The sequence below is a fragment of the Tasmannia lanceolata genome, unplaced genomic scaffold (genome assembly GCF_043159265.1).
Source record: "Tasmannia lanceolata isolate RefF3 unplaced genomic scaffold, GAP_Taslan_0.1 ptg000003l, whole genome shotgun sequence".
NCBI classification, from domain to species: domain Eukaryota; kingdom Viridiplantae; phylum Streptophyta; class Magnoliopsida; order Canellales; family Winteraceae; genus Tasmannia; species Tasmannia lanceolata.
Genome location: NW_027518680.1, coordinates 48,738,484 through 48,758,166, shown reverse-complemented (window position 1 = coordinate 48,758,166; position 19,683 = coordinate 48,738,484). Strand labels below are relative to the sequence as shown.

At 38.8% G+C, this 19,683-nt stretch overlaps 2 protein-coding genes across 8 annotated transcripts; both read left to right on the top strand.

Annotated features, from left to right (window-relative positions):
- The first annotated feature begins 1,058 nt into the window (after positions 1-1,058).
- Positions 1,059-19,059, top strand: LOC143855456 (vacuolar protein sorting-associated protein 60.1-like). 7 transcript variants are annotated; one of them, XR_013237883.1, is made up of 15 exons: positions 1,059-2,010; positions 2,114-2,162; positions 11,318-11,417; positions 11,506-12,247; positions 12,638-13,017; positions 13,106-13,290; positions 13,375-13,557; positions 13,646-13,942; positions 14,031-14,108; positions 14,214-14,438; positions 15,953-16,079; positions 16,169-16,339; positions 16,486-16,617; positions 16,709-16,811; positions 16,962-17,025. XR_013237883.1 is itself a non-coding variant. In XM_077365579.1 (9 exons), exons 5-9 carry the CDS (start codon positions 13,420-13,422, stop codon positions 14,544-14,546), a joined length of 762 nt encoding a protein of 253 aa, XP_077221694.1. In that variant the 5' UTR covers positions 1,059-2,010; positions 2,114-2,162; positions 12,638-13,017; positions 13,106-13,290; positions 13,375-13,419; the 3' UTR covers positions 14,547-15,930. The 7 variants fall into 7 exon arrangements, 3 of the variants coding, with proteins under 3 accessions (XP_077221694.1, XP_077221698.1, XP_077221704.1); XR_013237884.1 differs by lacking the exons at positions 1,059-2,010; positions 2,114-2,162 and adding an exon at positions 11,054-11,235; XR_013237885.1 differs by lacking the exons at positions 11,318-11,417; positions 11,506-12,247 and having other exon boundaries at positions 13,106-13,285.
- Positions 8,383-9,633, top strand: LOC143869849 (uncharacterized). Its single transcript, XM_077376409.1, has 2 exons — positions 8,383-8,411; positions 8,514-9,633. Exons 1-2 carry the CDS (start codon positions 8,383-8,385, stop codon positions 9,631-9,633), a joined length of 1,149 nt encoding a protein of 382 aa, XP_077232524.1.
- Positions 19,060-19,683: the final 624 nt, after the last annotated feature.

Here is a 19,683-nt window from a genome sequence, read left to right as displayed (position 1 = left end):
TGTCAGACGAGGACTGAGTCGAAGTCTCGCACAGTTGGTTAGGGGTTTGTTCCTGAGGAGTTTAATTCCAGCTTACCTACCAAAAAAATATTATTAGGATAACAAGAGGGCTCTGACCTTAAGGCCCTATTTGTTTTGGATTTTTGAGAATCGATATCTGTGTATAAAACTGATTATTGGACTCTTTTAAAATCCAAAACAAACATAGAGGGTTTTGATTGTTGGTTTATTTCTTTTTGTTGCTAAGTTGCGCAACTGGATCTTAGTATTGCAGGGATTTCATTAGCTTCATTTTGTACCATCATGGTAGATAGTTTTTGACTCTTAAAAAGACCAAAATGCCCTTATATATGAAAATACAAAATACTACCAAAAGAACCTTCATGACTCTGCTCACTAAACCTCAGTTCCAGACCACTAAATCGGGCTCAATTAAGGCATACTTGTTGAGAATCGCCGTGATTCATTCATGGATCTAAGCTGGTGGTATTGCTGAGAACCTTTGTTAGCCCAAGGGTTCCCATGGGTTCAACTAATCACCTTTACCATGTTGTTTTGATATTAGCAAACCCAAATTGATTAGTCTTTATGAACTAATGTGTTGCTTTGTAGGATTGTGCCTTAGACAAGAAACTCAAATGTCAAACCAAAGTTAGCACATCTAGTACAATACAACTCAACACATGGCTTGCGGATCAACATGCACAATGAACCAAACGAGCTTGTACATACATTGGACACATCATCCTTGGAAGATGTTCAAGTCAAGAGCTCAAGTTAAAGATCCCACAAGCATGCCTAGCAAAGTGCCAAAAGACACTACAACAAACGTTACATTTAGGACCGGACATTTAGCAGCGGTCATAAAAGCCGCCACCAATTGGGGATTTGCCAGCGGTCTAGACCGCTGTTGAATGTCCCTCGAAGGACTAAACTTTGCAGCGGTCATGACCGCTCGTATATATGAGCAAGTTGGACGCGAAAATTTTCTCCGTCCCGTGCGAGTATTTTCTCCGTCCCGCATTACTGTTTTTCCCCATTTCTTTCGAGCTCTTCTCCCTTCCCACCATCAGCCGAACCACCCAAACCCATTTTCCCCTGTTAAATCCCTACTCAAACCCTCTTCTTCATTTTCTTCTTCCTCTAAAATTCCATCAGCCACCTCTACGCCCCTCAAACTCACCTCAGCCAATACTCCTTCCCCACTGACCACCTCATTCTTACCACTACCAAACCCTCTTCTATCTCCAAAACTCCTTTTCCCCATCATCGCTCCACCATCTTCTTCTTCTTCTTCATCTTCTACCTCAAACCCATCTCAGCCAACACCCATCACCATCCTAGCCACCCAACCCTAACCTCCTTAAACCCTTCTTCCTCATTTTCTCCGGCAAGGCATTGCCGGATTCTGACCAATTTCCCCTCCCCACGTCAGATCTACTATTTCTGCCCATCTCCTTCAACCACCATCCATCCCCCATCTTGTCTTATCTACTCCACCCCATCTCCACCTCCATAGAACCCATTTCCATTCCCATTTTCGCCCAAATCAACCACCATCAAACCTTCCTCCATTTCTCTGAACCTTAAACCCTCTTTTCATCTCTCCCGTTTAACCTCCATCGGCCACCACCTCTGCAAATCATCTCTATCAATCTCTTTCTCAACTTTTAGGGTTTGCCAAAAAGGGGAAAAAGCTTTTCAGGAGAGGGTTTTTGCAGAGAAAGAAAGGAGGATGCGATTCCTTTTAGGGTTTGGCTGAGGAGAAATAGGAGGAAGAAAAAAGGGAAAGACATCGCCTCTATGCTCAATCCCCTCTATCCTATTCTCTCTTTCATTCCACCTCTCTTCTCTTGTTGTTCATGTAGGGTTTCTTCTTGTTACTTCTTTCCCTCTCTATCATCATCTCAACAGACAACTATTTCGCCTTTCCCTCTCTTTCGATATTGCCCTAAAAATCTCGCTCTGTTTTGGAATTTCGTAGAAGAAATCCGTGGATTTCGGATAAAGGTAATCATCTCTAGTGTTTCCATCTTTATTTTATAGGATTTCTTCTGTTATTTCTTTTTTATTGTGTCATTTCTTCTTTGATTTTTTGTTTTTCTCTTTTCAGGGTCTTCAGGGTTTAGGGTTTGAAGAAGAAGAAGAGGAAGAAGAAGAAGGTATGTTTCCTATTCAATCAAAGAGGTTGACACATTTTTTCAATAAAAATGGCCATTAATATATTTTTAGAGTTTTTGCACATGGTCCTTCTGAATTTTTAAAATAAATTGAACATTAAAAAAATTATATGAAGAGAGAACTACTGGCCAGACAGTTACGATCCGAATCCGTGGTAATAGAAAATTTTTGGATCTCACACGAAGATATGTGTGTGCAATCGAGGCCGTTGATCTGATCTTGGTCTTATGCGAAATAAACTGATATGATTTTTGATATAGAATTCTAAAAAAATGAAGAGAACTTAGAGAAAAGGGGAGAAGAGGACGAAGAAGAAGAAGTTCAGAGAGAAGATATTTTTCTATTATTCCTCTCACATGCGTTGATTACACTTTTATAGACATTCCTGACGGAATTGATGCTCTGACAATCAATCCTAATTGATTCTGCTATACCTGGCTTTCTAGTTTTTTAAAGAAATTGAAAAATAACAACTTGGGTTAACAACTCTGTAACTAATCTACTTCTAATTAGCTCTGACAATCAATCCTATAATCCTTCATCCAAACATGGTTCTTCTTCCTTCGACTCTCTCTGTCTCCACCTTGATGCGACTTGACCTCCTTCTCATCCCAGCTTTGATTATCAGATACGCTCTGTTTTCTATCATTGCCCCCTTCTGGAAAAATAACCTTGTCCTCAAGGTTGAAGGATGGATATTCTAACTGTAGCTCAGTCAAATTTTCCCAAGAAGTGTCTTCTGGTAACAGGCCGTGCCATTGAACAAGCACTTGAGTTACTTGTTGATTTTGTTGGATTACCACTCGTCTGCCCAAAATAGCAAGGGGTGTGATAATTGGATGATTGTCGACAGTGTGGGAAGGCAAAGGGCAAGGGGTTTGTAGAGCAGGTCCATGGTATGATTTGAGCTGTGAAATACAGAAAACAGGGTGGATTCTGCTACCTTCTGGTAAATGTAATTTGTAAGCAACATTTCCAACCCATGCAGCAATTTGAAACGGACCATAAAATCTCTTGCTGAGCTTCTGAGAGTGTCTACCAAAAACAGAGTGCTGTCTGTAAGGTTGAAGTTTTAGTAAAACCCATGTTCCAACCTCCAAATTTTTATCAATACGTTTCTGATCGGCCATAGATTTCATTCTTGATTTAGCTTTAGCTAAATTGTGCTTGAGTTTAGCTAGGATTGTATCCCGTTGTGTCAGTTCCGTGTCAACAGCCTCAATTTTGGAGGACCTAGGAATGTAATGTGGTAAGGAAGGTGGGGGTCTCCCATACACTGCTTCAAAAGGAGTCATTTGTATGGCTATGTGGAATGAGGTATTGTAGGAATATTCTGCCCATAATAAGTAGGAATGCCAATGCTTCGGGTTGTCTTGAACAAATGCCCTTAAATACTGTTCCACACACCTGTTTAACACTTCCAATTGCCCATCAATTTGGGGGTGATATGCAGAAGACAGGTTTAGAGAAGTGCCACTTAATTTGAAAAGTTCAGACCAAAATTTGTTGAGGAAAATGTGATCTCGGTCAGATACAATTGACTTGGGAATGCCATGGAGTTTTACCACCATTTCTGTGAACAATTGAGCTACCTGGGCGGCATTGAAAGAAGTTTTCAGAGCCCCTAAATGCGCATACTTGGATAACCTGTCGATGACCACGAAGATGCTAGTATAACCATTTGATAGAGGTAATCCAATGATGAAATCCATGGAGATATCCTCCCAGATTTTGCCAGGAGTTGGTAACAGTTGAAGCAGACCCATGGGAGGATTCGTTGCATATTTGGTTTGTTGGCAAACTAAACAATCTTTGATGAATTGCTTGATATCAGAACACATTTTGAACCGGAAAAAACTGGCAGATATGTGTTTGAGTGTCCGTAATACGCCAGTGTGGCCTCCTTGTACAGTGCTGTGAAATTCATAAATGACTTGGTGTCGCAAGGACAATCATAAAAAAAATATGGGAAAACTATAACAGTGGGCCAGTGAAAACAAACCAACCATCTAGGAGCGAGCAATGAATGATCAAATGAGACAAACAATGAAAATAGAGTGAAGCACCATTGACAAATTAAACTTTAACAAAACATATCCTGTGTCCCCAAATAACAGTAAGGTTCAATTTAATGGGAAAAAGTGACTTACCCTACTTTGTAGAAGAACCAGATGAAAAGGAATCAAATCGTCAAATGCAGTAACAGACAAGTAATCATTTCCTACATGACATAGAGAAGAAATGCATTAGAAGCAACCCGACTCTAAGAGTCATCACATGACATAGAAAATAGCATGAAGAATTGGGAAAAAATTGATGTTACAAAAACATAACAGCAAGAAACAATGAGTTGCATCAAGACATTGTGATACTGAATAAATGTAGATCTTACATGTGCCGGAATTATTATTAAGTGTAAATCCAAGAATATAATTTCCAAAGAAATATCCACTATACTCGCTGTTGGTCCACTATACCTTCGACATTTGGCAGTGGGGGACTGTCAGGTAATTGTTCCAGTGATGGAAATCAACCAAATGAGGAAGATACCAGCTTCACATTTATTTATTTTTCATATTGTTTCTACAATAGAAGAGAAAAATGATCTGCGGGAGTATTTTGATGTAGATTACGCTGTCCTTACTGAGGTTCGATAGGGACACAATGTGTAAGGCAGTTTGAATGACCAATATTTATGCGAGGTGATCATTCTATTGATTATCAACTTTGAAATCTTATTGGCCGCCTCCGCCATTGGTTTGGGGTCTAGGGCAAAGTTTATCACCTTTGAATTCTTATGCAACCTGCATTGTTTGATATTATACTTATCGCATAGTGAATTCACCTCTTTCATGAAATGTGAACTGCTGTCTGAGATAAGTAAATGTGGGGTACCATATCGGCAGAGTTCATTCATCAAGATAAACTTTGCTCACCAGTGCAAGGTTAGAGACGCAAATGAAGCTTTTTCGGCCCATTTAGTGAACAATTTATTCATGACCGGCAAATGATTTGGGTCTATTTTTCCAATGATATCTATTCCCCATGTTGAAAAGGGCCATGGTGAAGTCAAAGTATGTAACCTCGCAGGTGGCCCGTGGAGATTTAACACTTGTGGCACTGTCAAACTTTATGAAAATCATTCTCCCGGGGTCGTCTAGTAGTATCCTTGTCAAAGAATTTTCTTTTCTAGGGCCTTACCACGGATGTGAGGACCACGACCCCATCGTGGATCTCTTTCATGATCCTAATGGCTTACTCTTCATCTACTCTCTACCACAGGTGACGAAATTCGAGGCTGGGTTCCTTATGGCTCTATTTTTTTTATAGGAGGCTTCATTGGGGTATTTGTGGCACTCGATGAGTCTTAGATCGTGGAACCAGGGTTTTCCATCTGGCGCCTTTGTGGCTGTTTCAATTGCCCCAACATTGGTGGGAGTTGTCCTTTGCTTTATGATGATGAGAAATATTCTGTGATTGTGGAACATAAGCCCATTTCTGATTGAGAATTCTGGTGCTGCTGACCCCTTGTTAATCTGATCATGGAGCTCCAATAACTCAGCATCAATAAGATTTTCATGTTGGAGCTGTGCTTGAATGTTGAAAACGGGTGTAGAGACGACTAGCTGTAATTGGGTAGATTGTTCAACATCTGAAACAGAATAGTTTTCTCCAACTCTTGACAAGGCATCTGCTACCTTGTTCTCTTTTCCCGCCTTATACAAAATGGTGTAATTGTACCCCAACAACTTGGAAAGGTATTGCTATTGTTCGGGGGTTTGAATAATTTGTGGCATCAGATTTTTCAAACTGCGATGATCAGTGAAAATTGTGAAATTTCTTCCTAACAAGTATTGTCTCCATTTCTTCACTGCTTCGGTGATCGCAAATAATTCCTTTACATAAGTAGAAGCCTTAGACATGGTGGAAGTCATTTTTTTACTGAAATAAGCGATTGGATGCTTATTTTGTATGAGAACTGCTCCGATTGCAATGCTAGAGGCATCGGTTTCTAAGATGAAATCCTCGTTAAAATTTGGTAATGCAAGAACTGGAAGTTGTGTCATGAGGGATTTCAAATGTTCAAAGGCTGACTGAGCATCCGGAGACCAATGCAAAACATTTTTCTTCATAAGGTTTGTGAGGGGGGAGGCAAATGTGGCATAATTTTTGACAAACCGTCAGTAATATCCTGTAAGGCCCAAGAATCCTCGCAACTGTTTCAAGTACTTTGGTGGAGGCCAGAGTTGCATTGCCTGAATTTTGGCCGGGTCAGGCTTTACCCCATTTCCAGAGACTAGATGACCAAGGTACTCAATTTGATGTTGACAAAACTGGCATTTACTTAATTTGACAAACAACTGGTGAGTGAGTAAACAGTCTAAAATGCATTTCAAATGAGACACATGAGTATCCAAAGTTTTGCTGTAGATGAGGATGTCATCAAAGAATACGATGACAAACTTCCTGAGGAATGGTTTGAAGACCATGTTCATGGTCTTTTGGAAAGTGGAGGGGGGGTTGGTAAGGCCAAAAGGCATTACTAAAAACTCGTAATGGTCCTCATGGGTTCGAAAAGCTGTTTTTGGGCAATCTTCCTGCTTCATACGTATTTGATGATAACCAGAGCGCAAATCTAGTTTAGAAAACACCATTGAACCATGTAATTCATCTAAAAGTTCATCAATGGTAGGTATGGGAAATCTGTCTTTGATTGTGATAGCGTTTAATGCGCGATAGTCAACACAAAAACGCCATGAATTGTCCTTTTTTCAACTAGAAGAACAGGGGATGAATAGGGGCTGTGGCTCGGTGTAATTATACCCGAGTCTAGCATTTCTTGAATTAGTTTCTCAATTTCTTTCTTTTGGAAATGTGGGTATCGATAGGGCTTTACATTCACTGGTTGGGAACCCGGAAGTAAATGGATGTGATGATCAATGGCTCTTGTTGGGGGTAGGCTTGTTGGTAACTGGAAGACAGATGCAAATTGGAGTAACAGTTGGGAAATAGGAGACGGTAATTGTTTCGGAATATCAAAGGATTGGGTATTGGACATGAAGGGAGTTGAAATTGTGTGATCAATACAAATCAATTGAAAACAAGAGGCAATGGAATCGGTCTTTGTGAAACCCTTTAGTTGAGTTGCCTTCAGGAGACAAGGATTTAAGTCTGATTCGCCCACTAATTTTACAAGTTTTCCCTGCCATGTAAAATCCATGGTGGACACCTTATAGTCAGTTAAGATGTGAGTCAGCGAGCCATTGAACGCCCAAAACCACATCTGCACCTTTGATAGGTAGCAAAAATAGATCCAAGGTGAATTCGTAAGTCTGTAAGTAGAGTTTAACCCCAATGCATTTTTTGTTGCAGAGGAGGTACTCTCCATTACCAATTACCACTCGGAAAGGTGCTGTAGGAACTATAGTCCAATGCAGGGACTGGGCTATTGTTTCTTTGACGAAGTTATGAGTAGACCCACTATCTATTAAAACATGAATGGAAGTTGATGCACATACCCCTGTTACTCGGATAGTACTCAGATTTTGATGTCCCACCATAACATGGAAGCTGATTTCAGCGGATTTGTCTGTAGGTAATTCCTCACTTTGATGGAATGAAGGATCGGAAACAGAGTCTTCTAGTAGTAATTCTTCTTCTTCTTCATCATCAGCTATCTTTAGTGAGAGATCTATTTGCATGCTCTCTCTCTCTCTCTCTCTCTCTCTCTCTCTCTCTCTTTCAATCTCTTTGAAGGTATTAATGGCATTCTGGAGGTACCAAAGTCAATTGTCACATATCTAAGACGTAGTTATTATGTATAGAAGGAAGCATCTTAGTCTTGACTTTACTTGATTATATAAAGAGGGAATTGTATATATGTTGTTTCTTCTTAGTTGGAATACAGTTGGACTATAGAAGCATTGGCTGTGGTGCATTTTGTTGTTCGTATGATGCATAAAGAAGTTTTTAAATCTCATTTTTATTTCCCCTTGAGTTGATACATGTGCTTTGGATCACAAAATTCCAACAAGTTAATTATTCTTAGAGACAATCATTTACTTCTTCAGTGAATACCCATGATATTAGGGACAATCATATCCGGGTTGACCATCCGACCGGATCTCCGTGGTGGTTTCAGTTGTACACGTTTCTTCCCATTGTTTTCGTTCTGTTCTGGAGAAAATTAGAAAAACAATCATGGATAGAAGTTGGATTCAACTTCCAAGGTATGGCCACCTGAAGCTTTAGTTTTCCAAATATAGTATAAAATAGAAAGGAGATGTATTATTTTATGATGTCTAATGTGTGTCTACATTTGAATAAAATAGGAATGACCCGGCGTACGAGGAAGGTGTTGTTCAATTTCTTAACTTCGCATTTGCTCATGGAGCTGTTGAAGGAAAGATATTCTGCCCGTGTACGAAATGTGGCAACATTAGAAGGGTTGATAAAGATGACGCCATGGCACATTTGCTATGGCATGGGATGTTGTCTGGCTACACTAGATGGATTTATCATGGGGAAAGGTCATCTCTTGGTAGGGATGATAATGCTAATCGAGTGGTCGATGAACCAATTATAGAAGATGAAATGCATGAAGTGTTACATGATTTATATCCAAGGTCGAACCGCGATGATGATGGACAAGCAGATGAGGACGTTGAGCTAGCAGATGCAAGTAGGGACGGGCCTGGTGGAGATGTAGAGAAGTTTTATAAATTATTACAAGATGCCGAGCATGAATTATACCCTGGAAGCAAGTTCACAAAATTATCTTTCGTGGTTCGGTTGTTTCACATAAAGTGTCTGAATGGGTGGAGTAACAAGTCATTCACCATGTTGCTTGAATTGTTGAAAGAGGTACTTCTCGAGGGTGCTGCACTGCCGAAATCCTTTTATGAAATGAAGAAGATTGTTGGGGATTTGGGCCTCCATTACGATAAAATCGATGCATGCCCTAATGACTGCATGCTATACTGGAAGGAAGCCTCCAACGAGGAGACATGTCGCATGTGTCGGGCTTCAAGGTGGAAAACAACTGAATGGTATTCGGAAGATCAGGGAACTCATTCATCCTCTACATACCCAAAAGTTCCTGCAAAGATTCTGCGTCACTTTCCTTTAAAGCCGAGGTTGCAGAGGATATACATGTCTACCAAAATGGCTTCTTTCATGACATGGCATCATGACAACCGTACCAAAGATGATATATTAAGGCATCCTGCAGACTCTGCGGCATGGCAAACTTTTGACTACATTCACCAGTGGTTTTCCTCAGAGCCTCGCAATATCAGACTTGGGTTAGCAAGCGACGGATTCAATCCATTTAGGACGATGAGTATTGCTCATAGCACATGGCCTGTTGTGCTCATTCCATATAACTTGCCACCATGGATGTGCATGAAGCAACCATATAATGATGTCGTTGCTGATTCCTGGCCCATCTAGTCCAGGAAATGATATTGATGTCTACTTACAACCCTTGGTTGAAGAGTCGAAGGAACTATGGGAGACAGGTTTGCAGACCTATGATGCATCGAAGAAAGAGAATTTTCAAATGCATGCAGCACTTTTGTGGACGATTAGTGACTTTCCTGCATATGCTAACTTGTCGGGATGGAGCACCAAAGGAAAACTTGCATGTCCTTCTTGCAGTAAGGACACCTGTTCTCTTCGTTTGAAGCATGGAAGAAAATTTTGTTACATGGGTCACCGGCGTTTCTTAGAGGAGAACCACAAATTAGGTTTGAAAAGTTTGCTTTTGATGGCACTGTAGAAAAGAGGTCAGCTCCGATTCCCCTGTCAGGGACACAGGTATTGCATCAATTACAAAGTATTAACACAACATTTGGCAAAAAGAAAGATACCGATCCGAAGAAGAAAAGCACCCGTCGGAAAAAAGTGGAACTGAGGAGAATATATTGGACCAAGGAAGTTCTAATTCTGCATCTAAGAAAAAAGAGAAGCATCCCAAGGAACAAAATTAGAAGAAGAAAAGTATATTTTTCAGTCTGCCGTACTGGGAAACACTCCTACTGCGCCACAACCTAGATGTGATGCATATTGAGAAGAATGTATGTGACAGTGTAATTTGGACATTACTGAATATTGAAGGAAAAACAAAGGACACTGTAAAAGCGCGGCTAGATTTGCAAGAAATGAAACTAAGAAGAACACTTCACCCGATGAATAATGAAAGGAACAAAACATACTTGCCCCCAGCATGTTTCACAATGTCTCCAAAGGAGAAAGAAGTTCTTTGCAACATCCTGAAGGACATCAAAGTTCCAGATGGCTATTCGTCTAATATCTCGCGACGTGTGAATGTTCGAGAGCACAAGCTTTCCGGGTTAAAGAGCCATGACTGTCATGTTTTGATGCAGCAACTGCTTCCGTTAGCTGTACGCTCATCATTGCATAAGAATGTCAGCTCGGTATTGATTGAACTATGTAACTTTTTCCGAGAGTCATGTTCAAAAGTCCTTAATGTAAGTGACCTCCTCCAACTCCAAGATCGGATTGCACTAACACTTTGTCATATGGAAAATATCTTCCCTCCTACCTTTTTTGATATCATGGTGCACCTACCTATACATTTAGCAGACGAGGCAATGTTGGCTGGACCGGTACAGTACCGATGGATGTACCACACAGAGAGGTATGCATAGTTCATGAAATTGTTTTTCATACTTGAAAATTTATTCGTATTAGTGAAAGTAATGAAAAGTTGTTTTCGTTTAGCTACCTGCTCACATTAAAGTCATATGTGCGTAATAGAAGTCGTCCCGAGGGATCTATTCTAGAGGGGTACCTAGCAGAAGAATGTATGACATTTTGCTCGAGATATTTTGAAGGTGTTGAATCATAGTTGAATCGACCAGTTAGAAATGATGAGGATATTCCAAGTGAAATAGAAGAAGGATTCGCTATTTTTTCCGTAGCAGGACGTCCTATAGGCAACGCTAAGACGTGTGCCTTTGATCAACTCATTGTTGATCAAGCACATCGATATGTTCTCTTCAACTGCCCTGTAGTTGAACCATTTATTGAGTAAGTCAATTAAATTGTCTAATCATTTATTGAGCAAATACGTTAAAGCTCTTTTCTCTAACAAACATTAATTTCTATGCAGAGAACACCTTAAACATATTCAAACGCAGCATCCTCGTGCTAGACCAAGGGTTATAGAAAACATTCACAACAAAAATTTTCCAACTTGGTTCCGCACACATGTAAGTTTGTTATGAACCATACGCAAATCTTCAAGTTTATTTAGCAAAAATTTTGATCTTTGTAATTGAACGATCAAATTCTAAATAGGTTCAAAAGTTGCATCGTTCAAGAAGTGAGCAGCTATCAGAAAAGCTTAGATGGTTAGCCGGAGGTTCATCGACTGTCGTTACGAAATACAAAGGGTTTATTAGTAAAGGTTTCCGCTTTCACACAAAAAGTTGTGAACGGTTAAAAAGACACAAAATAGCGGGGTTGTTGTCACTGCAAGTACAAGAAGTTTTTCAAGCTCTAGGGATTGGAATCCAATGGCAGGAGATGTTAGTTATTACGGTGTTTTGACAGATATCTTGGAACTTAACTATTACGGAAGACTGAAGGCATTACTTTTCAAGTGTGATTGGTTTGATGTTCTAACACCGGACAGGGGAATGAAAATAGATGAGTTCGGCTATACGGTTGTAAATATGGCACGGCAAATTTATAAAGATGAGCCTTTTGTATTTGCATCTCAAGCTGAGCAGGTATTCTACGTGCAAAATCACCCCAGCAAAAAAGATTGGCACGTGGTTGTGAAGACGAAACCTAGGGACTTGTATGACGTGGGTGGGAAAAATGAGGAAGCATATGTCCAGACCGAGGCAGTGGAAATCCAAAATTTGGAAGACATTGGTAGATGGGAATGGACAGATATAGTTGGGACAATATTTGATGAACCGTTGGAAACCTTGACCCAGAAAATTCAAGATGATGACGAAGAATGTGATAGTGAATCAGATGGTAGTGACGAAGATGATACTGACGATGCTAATGTTGACATGGATGATCTAGAGTATGGTCACTACACTCTTAAATCAATTTTATTTATTTGGCAAAACTGTAAATTATTATTTTCAATTGGCTGTTAGTTTCATGAAGGAGCATCCACTAGAATATCTACAATTGGCCCTTTCATGCTTATTATTGTAGTATTTTTTTTCATTTGATGCATTAGCCTCACTAGTAGGTTAGTTTGTTTATTTGATGCATTAAGCTAGGGACTTGTTAAATTATTATTCATACCATCAAAATTTTAAATTATTATTCATTGTTGTTATTTCTATAATTTTGTTCTCTCATTGTTATTTGACCCACTTTTAAATTGTGAAATTGTTATCTTTTTTTTACACTAGTTGTATGTTTTTTAATTTAAATACTAATCTCAATTGATAATCTTGTGCAGGTAATTAGAGATGACACGACAAAATCTCTTGAGGCCATCATCACAGTTACATGATCAAGATTCATCTGATGATGCTCAGGATCACTACCAAGATGACCTGGCTCAGCACTTGGATGAGCTGCCACACTCCCAGCCCTCAGAGACACAAGATGTTGAGGAGGACTTGGGGTCCGACTTATTGCAAAGATACGTGGGGAAAACAAGGCCCGAAGAAGAGAGTGAAGTTCAATGAGCTGAGCCAGCCTATAGGTAAAACAGGAAAAAAATTCACGAGTTTCCTAGGCTCTGTTGCGAGAATTGGTCCTAAGTTGCCCATTGACTATCTTGATTGGAGACAAATACCGAATGAAAACAAAGAAGATGTGTGGGATATTGTTCAGGTACGATGAAAATGAAATTTATGTTAGATTTTCTTATTGCATTCATTTTAATTCCATCATATTATTAACATTTTACATGACCTTTTAGCAAACTTACGATGTTCATGAGATACATAAGAGTTGGGTGCTTGGTAATTCGGTCTGAAATGGAAAAATTGGAAGTGTAAGATCAAAAAACAGTACTTCGATGAAAATATACCATGCACAGAGCCGAGAGTAGAACAATCGCAGTGGACGAAACTTTGCATCCATTGGCATTCCGTGCTAGGTCAGGTAAGATGTGATATTATTGTTTTGGTTTTTCTGTGATTTCATTGAAAGATTTATAATTTATATTATATTAATTATAAATTGCAGGAGCTGAGTAAAACCAATAAAGCTAATAGGTCCAAACAAAAAAGTATGCATACTGCGGGAAGTAAGAGTTTCGCAATGATACATAGTGAGGTGGGCGGGAATCTTAGCTGCATCGAAATGTTTAAGCGTACTCATACCAAGAAGAATGGGAAGCCTGTTGATCCAGCCTCAGAGGAACTGATGGTATGTTAGGGTATAAAATGTTTATATTTATATATTTCTTGGTTTAACTGGGTAGTTTTCTTATAAGTTATCTTTATTTTACTTTCAGAACAAATTTAAAGAGTATGAGATACAGTATCTAGAGGCTACCACTACCGGCATTGTTGCTAGGGACGACGGCTTTGCCCAGTGTGTGGGATCAGAAAGGCATGGCCGAGTACGGATGATGGGATATGGTGCAAACTTGACTACCACATTTGGGTCATCCTCAAGTCGCATGAATTACTGTACACAGATCGAACAACAAAGAGATGTAATTGAACAACTTAGGGAGGAGAATAGCCAGTTTAAGGAGGCTATTACCCAAAAGATTGATGATTTCATATCGACTTACATGCGCAGCCAGGTAAAATTTGAATTTTGTTCGTTAGGAGTTAGTTATAAATATGTGATATGATGCTTTTGAATGATGGATCTACCTTAAAATATTTAAGGCTCCCGCTGAGGGGACACCTAGACGAATGGATGCTTCGTCCCCCTCTAGTATCAACATAGATCGCTCCCGCCCTGAGGTATAAATGATTTTTACGTTTTCATCCAATTAATCATGTATTTTCTTTACTATTAGAATTTTGGAGTATAAATGTACTTGGCTTCATTTCTTTAATGTTGCTAAGGTTATTTTGATGAGCATGAAAGAACCGGGGCTTGAAGTGGCCAAGGGACTTCTTGTGAGTGATGATCCGATGACTCTAGTTGATGGCAAACCAATGGGAGATGGATTCTCTCTGGTTAGTGTCAAGGTTGCAATGGTGGGTACTGAACCTCTAATAAGACCATCAGGACGACACAAAACTATTAGAGACGCCGCAGGAGGACATGTGCCATGGGTTTCTTCCTTTGTAAGTATATGATACTTTTATTTATTAATAAATTTATTTTGGCTTTGTTGAATCTGTCACTTATTCTAATTTTTTTTTTTTTAGGTCAAACGAATAGGAAGCACTTAAGCCAGTTTCTTGTGTCTTTTCTATTTCTGTTCTTTAGTACATGCATGGATTTTGGTAACTTTTTGTATGGGATTTTGATGTACTTAAATAAACCTGAAGCACTTCAGTCCCTTTGTCTTATTCCATTTCTATGGTTGATGTATGAACCTTTATATTTCATTTCTAAGTTTGAAGTAGTGCATCATTACAGTCAATCTACACATGTAGTGTATTTTGCCACATTATGTTATTTTTATGTAAGGTATTTTGATGTACAATTCGTACAAATTTAAGCTATTTAATGTCTCTGTGTTGTCTATTCCAAATGGGAACTTTATAAGGTATAGAGATGATGGTTGTTGGGATGTCTTGGAGAGGGGGCTGATGGTGGATTGTTGAAGGAGGTGATGTTGAGATGGAGGAGAGGAGGATGATGGTGGATTGTTGAAGGAGGTGATGTCTTGCACGCCCTTCAACACGAGCCCTAGTGTTGTGCTACCCTTCATCATTCTCATAAAAAGGATTGATGTTATTACTTTCTAATAGAGAGCCATCTTAATGCTCTTCTTGCTCGTCACTCAAGTTCCCTTCCGGCATTCTCGGATTCCAACACATTTATGCTTTCTTTGATATATGACCCACTTTACTGATATTGTAAAGTTTGTCTTTTTAATTTTACATAATAAATGAGTTACTGAGATTCTGATTACATGAATTTTTAGTCTCACAATGGTTTTGTTTGATAAAAGTAAATAACAGAGTTAAGGGTTCCAGAAAAATTGTCCAAGTCCAAAGTGCAGATCATTGGGGATTGTGAAATTGAATGCAATTCAATTTATTTACTCGATAAACCTTTTCAAGTTATTTCTTAATTGGGTACGATTTTAAGTTGGGATTGTCTTCAAATCTAATGGCTGTGATACTCTTTTCCAAGTTGTGTGAGTTTTGAACTTTTGATTAGGTCGATCAACTTTAATATTTTAATTGAATGGACCTAAGTTCAAAAATCATGGACCTAATTATTCTGTCATAGTTCTAGTTGAATACAATCCTCTCCGAATAGGCAAGCAATTTTCATTGTCCTTGTTACATTTTCATCTGAAAGTTAGATACTAATAACCTTCTCACTAAGCTATCTGTTTGAACAAGATATTTGCTGATATAGAAACTTCTCATTTTGGTCTATTGTTGTACAATTGGATATGTACATAAGTAGGATGCTGCTTTATTCAGAACTACTTACTATATCTTAGTTTCTTTTGCAAAAACCTGGAGGAATTATAGCTCTTCTTGATGAAGCTTGGTAGGATAATTTTTCCTTTCCCTTGATCTAATATCTCTCCTCTTCCTTTTTTGGGTAAGTGTTATGGATTCATCCGTGGATGTAATTTTTCACTTTATTGAATTTCCTTTTTGTTTATACCCAGTATGATTCCAAGGTCAACGCATGAAACATTTTGTGAGAAGCTTTATCAGACATTCAAAGCTCATAAGCGGTTTATCCAGCCAAAACTGTCTCGCACTGATTTTAGCATCTCTCATTATGGGGGCGAGGTGAATTTGATTCCTGAACCATCAAGTATTCATTTTTGTTCTAATTGCTTTTGCATTGCAATACATTCATTCTCCATATTCGCTTTTAGGTTACATACCTGTCTGATCAGTTTCTGGACAAAAACAAAGACTATGTAGTGCTAGAACATCAAGATTTGTTGAGTGCTTCCAAATGTTCATTTGTATCCGGCCTTTTCCCTCCTCCCCCTGAGGAGACAACTAAATCTTCTAAGTTTTCTTCCATTGCTTCTCGGTTTAAGGTATCTTGCTCTTTTTAAGTTTAGTCGACAATGCTATTGGTATTTAATGCTCATGGCAGTCATCCAAATATCATCTCCAGTCATGCATTGTCCACATAATTTAATTACTAGTCGGGGCTAATGCTATTACAATGCAATTGATGCAGCTACAACTACAATCATTGATGGAGATATTGAATTCAACAGAACCTCATTATATAAGATGTGTAAAGCCAAACAATCTTCTAAAACCTGCCATATTTGTTACTGTCAATGTTATTCAACAACTGCGCCGTGGTGTGAGTACATTTAAAATAAAGTGGAAAAAAAGATGTAGCAATTTCTAAGTTGTGTCTTTGCTTCCAATGCTTATTATCATTGCCTTTATAGGGTGTCCTTGAGGCTATCAAAATCAGCATGGCAGGATACCCCACTCATTTTATGAATTTCTTCGTCGTTTTGGCATCCTCGCTCCAGAGATTTTACAAGGGAAGTAAGTATTTCCTTTCATTCTGCTTCTGACATAATTAAACATTTAGTTCATTAGCTGTACTTGTTAAGACATAGGAATTATTTCGGTCTAAAATTTCTTATTGGAGGTTAGAGGTGAATGCCATTCTAACCATCTTGCATTCTTGAACAGCTATGATGAAAAGGTTGCATGCGAAAAGATTTTGGAAAAAAAGGACCTGATAGGGTTTCAGGTAATTCCAGACACTTTTTCTCAATGCTCATGCTTAGAGTCAGATTTTGTGAATTTGAGCTTCCTTAATAGATTTAAAAGGCCATCTACATTCTGTACTTTCTCTTTCGTCAATTTCATTCCAACCATATGTTTTTTGTTTGTCTTTCCGATATAATTTTTTTTCGTCTTGATGGTTATGAATGGCTCTTGAAAAATTGTGACATCTATAATACTAATAGGGATGCTTGGAAATGAAAATCTTATATGTTTCAGGTAGAAAGGTGGACAGAACAGTATCTTGCTTCAACTGGTGAGGGTAAACCCCAGCGGAATCCAAAGATGCTGGATTTGGCTGGCTGGCTAAGGCAACATATTCCTCTTGAGGATTCATCAAAAACGTCAGGAGTTGGCCTTCTTCATGGTGATTATCGGATTGATAACCTAGTTTTCCATCCTCTTGAGGTCTGGTAATTTGAATATCCTTTTTTTAATTGTATTTTTTGAATGGTAATTCGAATATCCTTTTTAACCACTGAATATCATATACCAATAGCTTGTGCATGAGTGTATCTGAAGATATATATATATATATATATATATATATAGAGGAAAAGGATTGTAAGCTCGAGCGTACCAACCTTATGGTACGCTCGAGTGCCCAATCACATGGGTCCCACATTTTTTCGTGGTGATCGAAAGCATTCATTTGCAAGGCCCTATCATAGATAGGGTGTGTACCAAAAAATCAGCTCCATTGAATCATCCTAACCCCTCCAAAGTGGAGGGCAAAAATGGGCAGATTTGTGGACAAATAAGGAGTTAAAAGGGATGATGAAGACTGTTAAGATTCAAGACATAGATGTATGATCCCAAAACACTTTTCTCCTAGTTCATCTTTGTTTTCGATCTAAGCTTCTCATTTAATTTATGAATTTATGATATGTTGATAGCACGTTGCTCATCACAATGTTCTGAGTAACGGTTCCTTTGATTCCTGCTATGTGTAGAACATGCAAGACGAGATGATGGATTTGATGGACGTGAGCAACGAAATTCAAGAATCACTTGGTAGAAGCTACAGTGTACCTGATGACATTGATGAAGACGACCTTATGGGCGGTAATCTAACAACATATTCTCGTTTGGGAGTTATTTTCATATGTAACTTGCATCAGAACTAGTTTCATTAATGGGTTTATGATGGTCATGGTCAGGGGCTCTTGGATTATGTACATTTTGATTCACTCTCTTTGTTTCGCTTTCTCTTTTGATAACGTGATTTCAGAGCTTGATGCCTTGGAAGCTGACATGGGAACGGAGACTGAGCATGATGGCATGCCCTCATATCTTCAACCTGATCTGGAGGCTGAACTCAATTTGCCTTCAGCACCTTCAGGCAATGCAGCAATGCCACCTAGTAGATATAACGCACAGGTAGCATTCATCATCTCCATTACCTCTGTTAAATTGCTAAAAATTCACACAGGTGAATCTGATTAGTTAAAAAAATAGAGTTACAAAACAAACAGGTTCTAAATGCAATTATTGAGCCCAATTATCGGTTTTGGAAGAAATCAATTCTCAAAATCCAAAACTAACAGGGCCTTAGAGGGCTGCAAATCATCAAAATGAGGGTTGCAGTTATTGGGTTCATTTCAGCATTTGAATAACTCGTGCATTATGATGACACACAAGGATTTTTACTGTAAAATGAAATTGTTTGTTTTCTTTTTTCCTCTGTATTTTCATGTAATTTTCTTGTGTAACAGGCTGAAGATGAACTGGGTTTACCTGCTGTGCCTCAAGCATCAATCCATGGTTAAGAGGGAGGGGATGTATTGTATGTAAAATTCTTGGTTTATATTGGTCTCTAATATCGAAGAAACCAGTTTATTGGAAATATGGTAGGTAATTTCTCATTAGAATGGAGCCTCATTTGAGTGTGCTTGCTAATCAACAAGAATGAATGAAGGCGAAAAGTCTAGCGATGTAAACACAATTTTTTTATAATGTTGATGTGAACATTGATCGATTGAAATAGTAGTGTTTTGGGATCTGCTGAGAATTAAATTTTTTTTTAAAAAACTGTAACTTTTAGCAGCGGTCATGACCGCTGCTATATGCTGCAAAACCCAGTCAGTTGTTAGATATTTAGTAGTGGTTTCAATCACTGCTACTGGTACCGCTAGTGTATATAACAACTTTAGCAGCGGTTCTACCACTGCTATATGCTGCTACACACACTCCATAGTTAGATATTTAGCCGCGGTTAAGACCGCTAGTGCAAGTAACAAATTTAGCAGCGGTCTTAACCGCTGCTATATTGGCGACCCTAGACTCCTCAGAGTCGAAAATAGTAGCGGTTATAACCGCTGCTAAATAGTTTCATACACAAGCGGTCTATGTAGCAGCGGTAGTGACCGCTGCCATAACATATAGCGACTCGAGATTTAGTAGCGGTTAAATAACCGCTGCTAAATGTAATGGTAGCGGTTAAGCCTGCTTTCAGCAGCGGTCTTGCCCGCTGCTAAAAACCATTTTTGTTGTAGTGAGAAGCTTGAGATGAACTAGCATTGATGACCACCTCATGTACCATTGAAGATGTTAAAAAAATGGAGGAAGTCACAGGGCCCAAAGAAAGTTGAAGAGTTCATTCACAAGTTGGAGATGTCCAAGAAAG

Excerpts from the sequence above, each read along its gene's own strand:
- LOC143855456 (XM_077365579.1), top strand. The coding sequence starts at position 13,420 with ATGCATACTGCGGGAAGTAAGAGTTTCGCAATGATACATAGTGAGGTG. Across the intron at positions 13,558-13,645 it reads CAGCCTCAGAGGAACTGATG|AACAAATTTAAAGAGTATGA; the intron begins GTATGTTAGGGT and ends TTTTACTTTCAG. Across the intron at positions 14,109-14,213 it reads TAGATCGCTCCCGCCCTGAG|GTTATTTTGATGAGCATGAA; the intron begins GTATAAATGATT and ends AATGTTGCTAAG.
- LOC143869849 (XM_077376409.1), top strand. The coding sequence starts at position 8,383 with ATGGATAGAAGTTGGATTCAACTTCCAAG. Across the intron at positions 8,412-8,513 it reads AGTTGGATTCAACTTCCAAG|GAATGACCCGGCGTACGAGG; the intron begins GTATGGCCACCT and ends TGAATAAAATAG.